The sequence below is a fragment of the Trichoderma reesei genome (genome assembly GCF_000167675.1).
Source record: "Trichoderma reesei QM6a unplaced genomic scaffold TRIREscaffold_7, whole genome shotgun sequence".
In the NCBI taxonomy this organism is placed as follows: domain Eukaryota; kingdom Fungi; phylum Ascomycota; class Sordariomycetes; order Hypocreales; family Hypocreaceae; genus Trichoderma; species Trichoderma reesei.
Window position 1 is genome coordinate 1,373,385 of NW_006711154.1, and position 12,564 is coordinate 1,385,948.

Here is a 12,564-nt window from a genome sequence, read left to right on the forward strand (position 1 = left end):
GTGTGTCGCATTTTGCTGCCGAATAGTAATGCGGCTTGTCGAACGCTAATAAGGCATATGCTGAGATCTATCTCCGATAGCGTGTCGCCAGCTATGTGGAGTTGACGGCAACCAAGGGATGATCCGGGATCTTTTGAAGGCTGGTCAATGCCGTTGCGGGATGACCTTCCTTTTCCAGCACGGTTATAGTCCAAAGGCTTGATATCCCCTCCTTCTAGATGGCGAGGCGTCGGCGGCAATGGCGCCATAGAGCACTCTGCCGCAGCATTTACTCAAAGGTTCCTCAAGGCTCGGACGTCGAGACACAATCAGCAGGTGCACAATCGTTGGTGCAATCTTAGTTCGCATGGCGCTGAGTGAAGTGTTTGATATGTGCCGTCCTCAAAGCGTTGACACAATCATACCTTACCAGATAGCCAAATGCTAGGTAATTTAAGCTTGTGGACTATCACCATTACCTTTTTACCTATAGTAGCTAGACAGCCAGGGCGAGCCGTGGCTGATGAATAACCTTAAAAGAATCTTAAAAGATAGAGGGACTATGCCTGGCCAGAACGGAACTTCAAAAGTGTGTCGCAATTTCACGAATGAAATAGCTTATCTGGAGGGACCACGCTGAAAGAGCTGTGCCTGAATTAGCTAGGCATGAGGCCGAGCTTCTATGGATTACATGGAATGTCATGAGCAAACATGCAAGCATGATTGCTATGTCGTACTCCTTTCCATATTGACACTAGATGCCAAGAGCTTGAAAATGCGATTGCCGTAATAAAATTACTATGATATTGGCTACGCCGAATCGCTCTAGGTCCCAATAGGCAGCTTGAATTTATGTTGTGAGAGACTACGCAGATCTTCGCCGAGGCTGCGAACGATAGACGCGGTGATAACGTCAGTTTGCCAAACAATTGCTCAAATCAAGGCCGCAGAATGGCTATATAAATCCGCTCTCCCCGCCATAAGAACAGATTATAACAGATCCAGCCACCAACTGGTCCTGCCTTCTTTCATAAAAACAAAAAAGAAAAGAAACATATTGACAATGGCCAGCCTTCGTCGCCTTGCCCTCTATCTCGGAGCCCTGCTCCCGGCTGTTCTGGCCGCTCCTGCTGTCAATTACAAGCTGCCTGAAGCTGTTCCCAACAAGTTCATTGTCACTCTCAAAGATGGTGCCTCTGTTGATACAGACTCTCACCTTACATGGGTGAAAGACCTTCACAGGCGCTCACTCGGCAAGCGCAGCACTGCTGGTGTTGAGAAGACGTACAACATCGACAGCTGGAATGCCTATGCTGGCGAGTTCGATGAAGAAACCGTTAAGCAGATCAAGGCGAATCCCGACGTAAGTATTTGCCCTACTGTTGGACGAGATGCCAATGTTCCATTGCGAAATTCTAATGAGCATACCAGGTTGCTTCCGTAGAGCCAGACTACATCATGTGGTTGTCTGACATTGTGGAAGACAAGCGTGCTTTGACCACTCAGACTGGCGCCCCCTGGGGACTCGGCACTGTCTCCCACCGCACACCCGGCTCAACTAGCTACATCTATGACACTTCGGCTGGTAGCGGAACATTCGCCTATGTTGTTGACTCTGGAATCAACATTGCTCACCAGCAATTCGGCGGACGTGCCAGCCTCGGCTACAACGCCGCTGGTGGAGATCATGTCGACACTCTCGGCCACGGCACGCACGTTTCCGGAACTATCGGTGGCTCTACCTATGGTGTTGCTAAGCAGGTAAGCTGCTTCATTATACTTCTTCCTTTGCAGTGCGGGCCTTGAGCACGCCGGGCTGACTCTGTAACGAAAGGCCAGCTTAATCTCCGTCAAGGTCTTCCAGGGCAACAGCGCCAGCACCTCGGTCATCCTTGACGGCTATAATTGGGCCGTGAACGACATTGTCTCCCGCAACCGCGCCAGCAAGTCTGCCATCAACATGTCTCTCGGTGGCCCGGCCTCTTCCACCTGGGCTACGGCGATCAATGCAGCCTTTAACAAGGGCGTCCTGACGATCGTGGCCGCCGGCAATGGTGACGCTCTTGGAAACCCTCAGCCTGTCTCCAGTACTTCTCCAGCCAATGTGCCCAACGCCATCACCGTCGCAGCCCTTGACATTAACTGGCGCACCGCTTCCTTCACCAATTATGGTGCTGGCGTTGACGTCTTCGCTCCTGGTGTCAACATCCTGTCTTCGTGGATCGGCTCTAACACTGCCACAAACACGATTAGCGGCACCTCCATGGCCACTCCTCACGTTGTCGGCCTCGCTCTTTACCTGCAGGCTCTTGAGGGCCTTAGCACCCCGACTGCTGTAACCAACCGCATCAAGGCCTTGGCTACTACTGGACGCGTCACCGGCAGTCTGAATGGCAGCCCCAACACTCTCATCTTCAACGGGAACAGTGCTTAAACAAGAGGCTCGGACAAAGACACTCGGGGTGTTTTCCGATGATTGTCAATACATGGTATGGAGGTTGCGCATTGGCGCGTCTTACAAGTTCAGAAGGTGCGATTGGAGAAGTATACATCATAGTCAGGCTTGATGGGATATGGAAGAAAGAAAAGTGAACCTGCAATACATTGTCTATCTTCCGTATATGCTAGGTGATTTGAGTGCTCCCCTCGGGGGCTGTGCGCGGATTGTGACTAATGTCCTGTTTGACACTGTATGGTACCTGAGTACCTAGGTAAGTTTAGATTGTGAAGAGTACCTAGGTAGATATATCTCGAACTGCAAATATCTTACTGATTCTAGAAAATTAGAATAGATTTGATATATATCATCAGCTAAGCTACGTCTTCATGCTTCTACTGCTTGTACGTGAAAGGTGCCCCTGTGTTAAAAACAAGAAGTAATCAGAAGGGAAGCTCTACAGATACTAAACAGATTTCGCAGCACTTAAACAAGTTACCTCATTTCATGCTGAGCATGTAGTGGAAAGCTCGCGCCGGCATAGTTACTACATACCTTAGCAAAGGGAGTGACTAGAGGTAGCTAACACTCTAACTTGGCTATTCCATATCTCAAATGAGACGCGAGTAAAAAAAGGTTCTCACACTCTATCCCATAAGATTCATAACATGGCAAGACGAGAGCGAGTTAACAAAACTAGCAAAAAATGGAGGTACTCTCCTCTACTCAAATATAGTAGAAGAAGTAACAGTAACAAAAGATATACCTAAGTCCTGATCTACTAGATACCTAGGAGCAGGCCACGCTACATCCTGAGTGCGAAGTCAGTCTGGAGTTTTCTTGCCTCAGTCAGTTTGGTTCTTCGTTTGCACTGTACCTATTTGGGCTGACGATTACATAATCCGCAAGACCACCTGGGATGTTCCAGCATTTGATCACCGCCTTCAATGATAACCTCGTCCACTTTTGTTACCACTGAAACAAGAATTTGCCAACTCAGCACACGGCTGCAGACTGGGCTCTCCCAGCATGGACCATCATTACACTCCAAGCCAGATTGCAGCCATAATCCTTTCTTGGATCGACCTTGAACTAGTCTCGTGCACCACGATCCAAGGGCTGTGGGCAGGATATGGCCACATCTGTGCCATTTCCGCTCGACCAACAGCGAATTGCGAGAGCAAGCGGTGGCAGAGCTTCTCCTCAGCTCAATCAGATGGCCAAGGCAGTATTATTCATCTAGTGCTGAAGATAGTCCATCCTCCAACGAAGGCTGGCGATGAAGGACATTTCCGAAAAATGTTCAGCTACGAGGTTGAGCAGTATTTCTACGACGAAGTTGCTCCTCGCCTTACCGGTGACATAGCAGTGGCGCAGTGCTTTGCGTCGACGAGGAGGATGCAGAAACAGGCGGCTGAACACGGTATCGATCACGTTATTGCCACTCTCATGGAGGATCTGAGGCTCGAATATCCAATTTCTGGCGAGAAACGAGCCATGCTTTCGAGCCAGCAAGTTTATGCAGCCTTGACATGGTTGGCCAAGTTTCATAGAAGCTCCTGGGCCTATAAACCCCAGGACCTGAGACATTTTCTTCTGCCTCCGCTTGAGGAAGCCTTGAGGCGTCAGAAGGATTCCTCTACCGGTGGGAAGGCCCTCTGGTTGAATGGCGGATACACTTATTTGGCTACCAGACGCCAAGAGTATCAGATGCTCGCGCAAGACAAGTCCTCAGAGTGGTCTGGTGCTTTTTGCACCACTGTGGACGGTGAACTATCTCTTGCTGAACAAGTTGCCGACTTTCTGACCCCACGTGGACGGCCTTTCGAGACATACATCCACGGAGACGTAAAGTCGGAAAATCTTTTCTCAACACAATCTGGCAATGATGTTGTGTTCTTCGACTTCCAATATGTGGGGATCGGATTAGGCGTTTGCGATCTGGCTAAGCTGTTCACTTGCTCCATCCCGATGAACATGCTCACGAACCACCAGCCCATACCCGCGGAAATGGAGATGGATGAGCGCGAAAAGAGGTTGCTTAGCCATTACTGGCGCATACTTTCGGACGGCCAACATGACCGCAAGATACCTTTGTATGAATGGAACGACTTCCTTCGACATTGGGAGACTGCGCTGGTAGACTGGTGTCGATTCCAGGCTTCGTGGGGGTTCTGGGGCAACACGGAATGGTTAGAAGCCCGGGTGAGATACATAATCAAGGACAATGCTTGGAGAGCCTGGCTGGCTTCAGAGGTTGGCACAGACAGTGTCGTAGGCAGCAGGCAGGAGGAGTGACTAAGACTTGAGCCTAGCGCACTCTCGCAGTCATAGTTTTAAGCAGTCACCGAATAGGACAATTTGTGAACGATTCATTTTATTCAGTCTGACTTTGATTATACCTGCTAGAAGAAGTTAAACGAAATGACGTACGAATCCGTTTGGTTTTGGCCCAATTTGAGGGCGGACTATATATATGTCGTCGCTTTTTCCCTTAGCCAACAGCTGTCCTTCAACCGCCACGATCCAGCACAGGATAGAGAGAAAAAACAGGCTATTCATCTGCATGACTGATCATTGTAAGTGAATGTAGCAGATTTTGCGAGTTAGACGTGGACTCATTAACGCTATTAGACTAAAGACGGGTGAAAAGGTGTTATTGAACTGTTTATTGAACTCATCATTTGCGATGCTTATCTATAGACTTTCTCCAGCTCCGGCGTGCTCCCTAGGGCGTGACGACGGCAAGTCTACCACGAACAGGCACATTTTCCTTTCTGCCCAATTCGGGAAAACCGGACACGTTGACTCCCTTGCGGAACAGCAGGCAATGAGTCGAACCGCCAAAGTGGAACATGCCCAGCTGTTCGCCTTTCTTGACATGCTGCCCTTCCTTGATAGTTATGTCGATGGAGCTAACCTCATCCATACCGATGGCAATGAAAGCCATCAAACCAATGGCCGGGTTGTCGGCGTCGATGAAGATGATGCCCCGGGTTGCCATCGAGGAGAGATAACCTTGGCCGACCGAAATGCCGCCGGTATCAATGTCCTTATTAGACGGATCGCCAACGCCTTCGAACAATGGCTCGCTAAAGTAGGTGCCTTCCTGGACAAATGCGCGTCGAATGGTTCCCGAGACAGGAGAGTGCCAGCGGTGATATGAGAGCGCAGATAAGAACGCTTGGTAGACCGTTGCACCGGCGAATTGCTGGGCCAGCGGATCGTGTCCAAGCATATCCAGGACGGAGTAAGGTTGGCCTTTGGCGAAGAAGCGATCTCGCAGTTGGGCATCTCGCTGAATGTTGAACACTTTGGACTCACATGCATTCGCAATGACAGAATCGTCTTCCGGGGATGCGACCGGCCTCGCTTTGTCATGAACCTTCCGAGTGAAGAAGTCTACGCGTCGTGTTGTCAGCGAGTTTTGCCGTGTAGCCCAACCTCTGCTCTAAATGGATACTTACCATCCCAGGACTTATATCCATGAAATTTAGCGGTTGGGTCGCAGACATACATCTCTTCAAATTTCATGGACGACTTGTATGGGGCATTGGCAACTTCCATAAGATCGCTTTGGCCGGTTTCGCCAAACCACCCAAGTTTGTGATCCCCCAAAGCCTCTGCTGATTCTGGAGACTGTAGCCGAAATGTCAGTATGCTTCGACTCAAGCGTACAGACTGTTATGGCTTCCTATTACCTCAAGATACTTCCCCCATTCGTTTAGAACCTTCTTGATAGCTTTGTTAACCTCTGGGTCCAAGAAGGCAGCATGGCCGCTAGATAGGGCAATGTTAGCAAACCATGGCTACTTGAGCTCGCAAACTTTCAGCGTTCTCGTTTACGCACCTCGCCGTACCCATGGGATAGTCGAGAATCGCACAAAAGGGCACCCCAACAACGCCAGCGCTTTCAGCTGCATCGGTCCATTCCGGAGCTCTGGTGACGATGTGATTGAGCACCTGGAGCATATGGTGATAGTCGCGGATCTGCTTGGTGCCCGTAGGATCGTGCCAGTACGGTCGCTTGTTGGGGATTTCTTCGAACATCTGAGTGAAGTACATGTAAATTCTCGAGTTACCTTCGATTAATTCCTTGAGGTCCTCCAGCGCTGGCGTCAGTTTTTCATCGGGGTGCTTGTCGACGTGGTCTGTCACGCGGCGAAGATATTCGCGATGAACACGGTGGTCAGCCGGAAGCCAAGCGCCAGGCCTAGATGAGATCAAAACGTGTGAGACTACGATGCTCCCCCTGATGCAAATGAGTAGACGGCGTGGAGATGCTGGCCATACTTGTAAACGCGCCACTGGCGTGGAATATCGTGGTGGTCACCGTGCTGCCAAACCATTGTGACGAGGTAAGTTGAAGATTGCTTGTATAAAGGCTGGAACAACGCACGAAGCCGAGCAGCAGAGTTCGTACACTCAAGCGAAATTTATTTGCGATGTATAGCTTTTATACTCTGTAGGTATACCAGAAGCAAGGTTCAGACAGCGCTTCAATTCATTCTGGTCTTACGACAGCAATGATGCAATCGTGATGTGAGAATTGCCCGATTATACATAGTTGAACCAAGCTCTATTACCGGAGCATCGAGATGATCAGCCGCTAGGTTGCCGAGTTCCCGCTTGCCCGCTAAATGGTATGGCCAAATGGAAGACATCTAGCGCCCGGCATGCGATTCTACTCCGAGGGTTGTCCGGGTTGGTCCCTGACAAGAGTCATGTTTTATAAACCGCCAATTTCGCTCACTACCGAACTACCGAACTACCTAAGCTCTCCAGTGCCAAACATGGTGTAGGCACTAGGTAGTGGAAGGAAACAGTCGAGATACCATCACTCTGTCCGTGGCGAATATATGTACCTAGCTACACCTTGTGGTGGCCGGTAATGGTATTAGGCACCTCTTTACTCTACCTTACCAGGCTTGCCAGGTTATCTATCGCTGCTTGATACAGCATGTCTGTATCTGACTTGCAAGCTGGGCCATGTCCACCAGTTACCTGCTTTAGGTACCGTAGACAGTAGCTTCAAGGCGGGCGCAAGGCCGGATTGTATACCTAGCGTAACCCTCCCCGCCTCGAACCTTGAGGTTTCCAAAGGTAAGGTTACCTTAGGCCGTGATTCAACTCGCTTAGCTTTCCAGTAAGCATGCTGAATGGGATACATCTTGCTAGCAAAAATTGCGGGTCAGCGTATCTTGTACCATGAGGATCCTGGCAACACAGGCGGGACGGGCTAGACTAAAATAAGATACCGTTTTCTCACCGCCTTTGGGCTAGATTTGACTTCAGTTGACGCGATCTCGTCTTTCCAGTTTGAAGATACCTCAAATTATAAGGCATTGCAGCTATCTTTTAAGTCACTATGAGCCAGATGTCAGCTATCGCGTCGTCGCAAGTCAGACAGTCGTCTGGTCCGGTAGTAAGATGGTCAGACCAGCAGACACTCTTCTTCCTCTCCCTGCTCCTCGAAGCCCGGCGGCAACACCTATTAGAATCAACAAAAACAAAATACCTGCGAGAAGGCCTTCAAACCCTCATTCCACGCATGGTTCAGCGCTTTCCAGGGCGTCCCTGGGAGATTAGAACGCTTGAAAATAAGTACCAATATTTGAAGAAGTACTGGAGGGTGTTTGCAGCTGCCGAGAAAATATCAGGAACCTCATACGATCCGGCGACGGGGAAGCTTTCAATGAGCGAGCAGAATGAAGGACTTGTTACCCAACGGTATGGCGCGATGGGGCGTCGAGTTGTATCGATCGGTCTTCTTGTTGGCGACGGGATAACTTTCGAGTCGTGGCTTGAAGTCTTTTCGAACGACCTGCCTGCCGGCGAGAACATTGTGGAAGCAGGCGACGAGGCTGCCTTTGCCAGAGACAGCCAAAACGCGGTCCTAGAAAATACTGTCAGTCAAGATGCTATAGTGGAAGAGGAGGTTTTGACTCAGTCTGTTGCCGTCACCGACGACGGCGAGGATGATATCACGGCAGCACCAGAAAGCAGCGATGACGATGATGCCGCTGGTCAGTCTTTTATATCGCCATCTCCGCCAGCGCTGCTGCCAGCAGCTCGGTCGTCTTCATCGCGGCCAACGCTTTCATCGCAGCCGTCTTCATCGCGGCCAACGCCTTCAACGCCGCGGGCGGCATCTGCTAGGCCATCGCAACGATCGTCAATAACGCCGTCGGCAGCGTTCAGGGCAAATAGTCTTGCAGCTAGGAAGAAGAAGGCGGCAAGGTCAGATGGGATATCTCAAAGCTTCCGTGAGCTCACTTCTGCGCTCATAGCACGTGACTCGCAGCCGCAGCAGCAGCAGGAGCACTATGTCACCCATAATCAACGCACTGTTGGGGCAGAAGACTTTGAAAAGGCAATCAGGGATTGCTTTGCATTTGCAGAAGGACGAGGGATGCTATTTGCAAGCCGTTTAGTGCAATGGATTCGTCAAGATCCGCTGAATCCATTAATATGGAATTCAATGCCATCTGATGAGGCAAAGGAGGCATGGGTGGCGATCAACTTTCCACCTAATTCTTGATGTTTTGATATTAGACTGTAGATAGCTTCAAAATACATATCGGCAGATGGATAATCTATTTTCCACCCTGATGCATTCACCTAGCCCTCCCTCATCAATGCCATTCAACGCCCAAGTCCCTAGATAGCTGCCTCAACCTAGCCATCATCAACACTATCGTTTTCATCGTTTTCATCATCTCCATCGCCGCCATCGCTATTTTCATCATCATCATCGCTGCTATCGCTATTTCCACTATCAAAATAGTCGGTATTGTCATCCTCCTCCGTCAGATGCTGCTGATAATGTCTCCAGGCCCGGGAGGCGACGTGCTCCTGCGTTCCAGGACCATCCAACGGCGGAAGAACCTCATCAGCATATTCCAGGGCCAAATCCATGAGATCTTGTTCGCGGTCTGTTAAGATAAGTCGCTCTTCCTCACGGTGTTGCTCTAATGTCCTGCCACCAAGCTTAACAAAGTTGAATAGGCCTGTGACCGCATATATAATACGGATCTGGTCCAAGAGCTTATACTCTGCGGCACTATGTCGTATTATTTTCCACTTCCGCTTGCATCTGCCGAACACATGCTCCACGATAGTCCGCTTTTGCGCGTGCCGTAAGTTGAAGAGCTCTTGTTGATTTTGAGGTCGTTGAGTTGCCGTTCCCCAGTCTTGCAGATGATAACGCACATTATGATTATAGGGAGTGAGGATGCCTCTCTGCAGTCCGAAGCCAGCATCGCCAAGCCAGAAGCGTCCTATCGGTATCACGAACGACCGGGTCAAGACCTGACGCAAAAGTGCTGAGTCGTTGATAGATCCTTCGGCACCGGCCAGGACATAACAGAATAGGCCATCAAAGGTGACAGCCGCAAATATATTCTGTGAGATATTATTCTTCCTTGACCAGAATCTTTGCTGCCTGGCTTTAGGGATGTGGGCCGGGATCAAGGTTCCATCAATAGCACCGATTGCGCCGTTAAAAGCCAGGAACTTAGGGTTGAGCTCGATAGCTGGCGATAGGTATGTTAATTCCGGCTGCCGAACGAAATGTGTATGCAAACGCCGCATAGGATCTTTCAGCTCATGAAATACTCAAGATACAGTGCTTTGGCTTATTCAAAATCGCAATGCCGCATTCCTCTGTGGCTCGCCATACGCACAGATCCACAGGAATACCATCACCTTTTGCTCAATAGTCTGCTGCCAGTTTCCCTTCACCCCGGCGTTGGTATGCAGCCACCAGCAGAGGTCGAAAAACACAGCCTTTCCCATGCGGAAAAGGGTAATAAATAACAAATCTGGGGAGCCTAGGAGCTGCATACAATATTCCTTTGAAGCCACGGATGTGCCTCGCGGGAGGCTTTCGGTATCATCACCCACAGCGGCCGGCAACAACCCCGCCCCCTCATCATCAATTTCCAAGATGCCGGGTAGGTCGTCAACAGGCTCAACCATCAGAGCGACAAAGGCTAATATAAAAATAGCTGTGTTGAGGTCGTTTCTCCGCCGGCGCTGGTTGCTGATGATCGTATTCAGCACCAGCCGACTGGTGCCCAGCACCTCGCCCGGCAGCAGATGCATTGTTGTTATGTGGCGTTGCAGACATTGGCCAGAACCTAACAAAACTAGCAAGACGGCGAGTACAGCTGCTGACACGAGTACAGACAGTTTTTTTATGTACTCGCTGTCTACGGAATTTGGCAGAATTGCTAGATAAGTCTTGGCAACCATGCCTATGGAGGGCAAGCCTGTGGCTTTTGGAGACCCCGGCTAGTCCGGTACATTGGTTGCAAGGGTCTGGCAGGGATCAAGCTCGGTGAGGTATTTCGTCTCGACTTTGTGCTGCAAATCCCTACTAATCTGGGAATAGCTACATTTTTGTGCACCGAGTAAGCAAGCTTACTGGAAAATTACGCGAGTTGAATCACGGCCTTAGGTAAAGATAGTAAGGCACCTGGGTCAGACAGCTGCTCCTGCTTCCCTTAAGGTGCCCTTGCGTCATTGCAGTAAGGAAAAAGGTACGCGTACACTAGTAGGTACCAGACAAGGTAGGCAAGTACCGCATCACTGTGAAAAGTCTAAATACAGCCACCGAGGATGCTACCACACACAGCAGCAGCTGGGACATTCCATGTGTGGTTCGTTGAACGGTTCTATTCGCAAGCAGCACATGAAGACGCCAAGTGGTCTTTGAGTTCGCTTTTTGGGCATCGCACAGAAGAGTATGTCCTGGCTTTGACAACGCTTTGCTCCTTCACTCGCTGGAGGAAATGGACAGACAGCAGATTTCTCGTACTTGTACTCTACGGCACCAAGAGACTTTTAGACTTTGCGTTAGTGCATCAGCGCCCTCCGCCCGGGACGATATAAATTATGTCGAGACCCCCCACGGCTGTCGGGAACCTCTACTGACCTGAAGGACCTTTGCGATTTTGGGCCCTATCTCTACGGATGTCGTCCCGTCCGCGCCCCGAAGAAAATGGCACCCGCTCAGCCGGCATCGTCCCGAGATATCCGGACCAGGCTACTCATTATTTCGGACACGCATGGTTTGCAGCTGCCTGTGAACATCGCGACGCCGGTCGATGTGGCCATTCATTGCGGCGACTTGACACAGCACTCCAAGCTGGATGAGTATCGAGCAGCCGTCCAGTTACTCGAGGGTATCAACGCTCCCCTCAAGATCATCATTGCTGGAAACCACGACTTTTCTCTTGATTTACCCGTTTTTGAGAAGAAGATCTCCGAAGCCGTCAACTTGGCGTCAGAGCCCATCAGCGATGCACTCATCAAACGGGAGTATGGCGGCTACGGGATGGCTCGAAACTTGCTCATGCAACTGAAAGCAAAGAACATATTGTTTCTGGACGAAGGAACACATCATTTGAACCTCACAAATGGTGCCAAACTACGTCTTTACGCAAGCTCATACACCCCAACAAGTGAGTCGACCAGTGATTGGGGCTTCCAGTATAATGGCCTTCACGACTTCGGCATTACTGGAACGATCGATATCGCCGTAACACACGGGCCACCGCACGGACTTTTAGACATTTCGGAAGAGAAGAAGAGAATCGGATGTCCCCAGCTTTTTGCGGCCGTGGCAAGAGCTCAGCCTCGAATCCACTGCTTCGGACACGCTCACGAGGGGTGGGGTGCAAAGCTGGTTTCTTGGAGACCCGTCATATCAGACTTACCCTCACATTTTACAGATATAGACAATGACAAGTCTCACGTTATAGAGAACTTGGCAACCCTAAAAGGGTTCAAATTCGAGTCGCCAGAAGAAAGTAAAGCGAGGGAAGAGAGAATCGCTGCCCACAAAGAGCGTGGATACTGTGAGATAAGTCACTTAGGCGACCCCTCGACCTTGGAAGAAGGCGCAAAGACGTTATTCATCAATGCAGCCGTCATGGGGCAAGAAGGGCTGGATCGGCTACCGTGGGTCGTGGACATTGAGTTGCCACCTTCGGTTGACTAGTTAATGATAATGCAAATTTATGAATGACACATCTCAATCTGTCATCTACAGTAACTTGGCTCCTCATCATCGGATGAATTCCCGAATGCCAGTTCGTCCAAGAATGTGTGACCGCTATGGCGAAGTAGTTTCGGTGCATTAG

At 50.1% G+C, this 12,564-nt stretch overlaps 5 protein-coding genes across 5 annotated transcripts; 4 read left to right on the forward strand and 1 right to left on the reverse strand.

The window, feature by feature from the left end:
• Positions 1-988: 988 nt before the first annotated feature.
• On the forward strand, positions 989-2,556 carry prb1 (serine proteinase). The gene is made up of 3 exons (XM_006964551.1): positions 989-1,342; positions 1,411-1,740; positions 1,814-2,556. The coding sequence occupies exons 1-3, from the start codon at positions 1,043-1,045 to the stop codon at positions 2,411-2,413; spliced, it is 1,230 nt and encodes a 409-aa protein (XP_006964613.1). The 5' UTR covers positions 989-1,042; the 3' UTR covers positions 2,414-2,556.
• An 889-nt stretch (positions 2,557-3,445) lies between these two features.
• TRIREDRAFT_60149 (uncharacterized protein) lies at positions 3,446-4,714 on the forward strand (the record flags this gene model as incomplete). The annotated part of the gene is made up of 1 exon (XM_006964552.1): positions 3,446-4,714. One exon carries the CDS (start codon positions 3,446-3,448, stop codon positions 4,712-4,714), a length of 1,269 nt encoding a protein of 422 aa, XP_006964614.1.
• A 419-nt stretch (positions 4,715-5,133) lies between these two features.
• Positions 5,134-6,765, reverse strand: TRIREDRAFT_121498 (uncharacterized protein; the record flags this gene model as incomplete). Its single annotated transcript, XM_006964735.1, has 5 exons — positions 5,134-5,818; positions 5,884-6,055; positions 6,118-6,196; positions 6,267-6,629; positions 6,710-6,765. The coding sequence occupies 5 exons, from the start codon at positions 6,763-6,765 to the stop codon at positions 5,145-5,147; spliced, it is 1,344 nt and encodes a 447-aa protein (XP_006964797.1). The 3' UTR covers positions 5,134-5,144.
• A 1,019-nt stretch (positions 6,766-7,784) lies between these two features.
• On the forward strand, positions 7,785-8,972 carry TRIREDRAFT_121499 (uncharacterized protein; the record flags this gene model as incomplete). The annotated part of the gene is made up of 1 exon (XM_006964553.1): positions 7,785-8,972. The coding sequence occupies one exon, from the start codon at positions 7,785-7,787 to the stop codon at positions 8,955-8,957; it is 1,173 nt and encodes a 390-aa protein (XP_006964615.1). The 3' UTR covers positions 8,958-8,972.
• A 2,481-nt stretch (positions 8,973-11,453) lies between these two features.
• Positions 11,454-12,407, forward strand: TRIREDRAFT_41208 (uncharacterized protein; the record flags this gene model as incomplete). The annotated part of the gene is made up of 1 exon (XM_006964358.1): positions 11,454-12,407. A coding segment is annotated over one exon (954 nt), but the record flags the coding sequence as incomplete, so codon positions are not given.
• Between the last annotated feature and the right edge of the window lie 157 nt (positions 12,408-12,564).

Bases quoted from the DNA above. Each gene is read 5' to 3' on its own strand.
- prb1 (XM_006964551.1), top strand. From the start codon at position 1,043: ATGGCCAGCCTTCGTCGCCTTGCCCTCTATCTCGGAGCCCTGCTCCCG. The intron at 1,343-1,410 runs GTAAGTATTTGC...TGAGCATACCAG, and splicing joins AGATCAAGGCGAATCCCGAC to GTTGCTTCCGTAGAGCCAGA. The intron at 1,741-1,813 runs GTAAGCTGCTTC...CTGTAACGAAAG, and splicing joins CCTATGGTGTTGCTAAGCAG to GCCAGCTTAATCTCCGTCAA.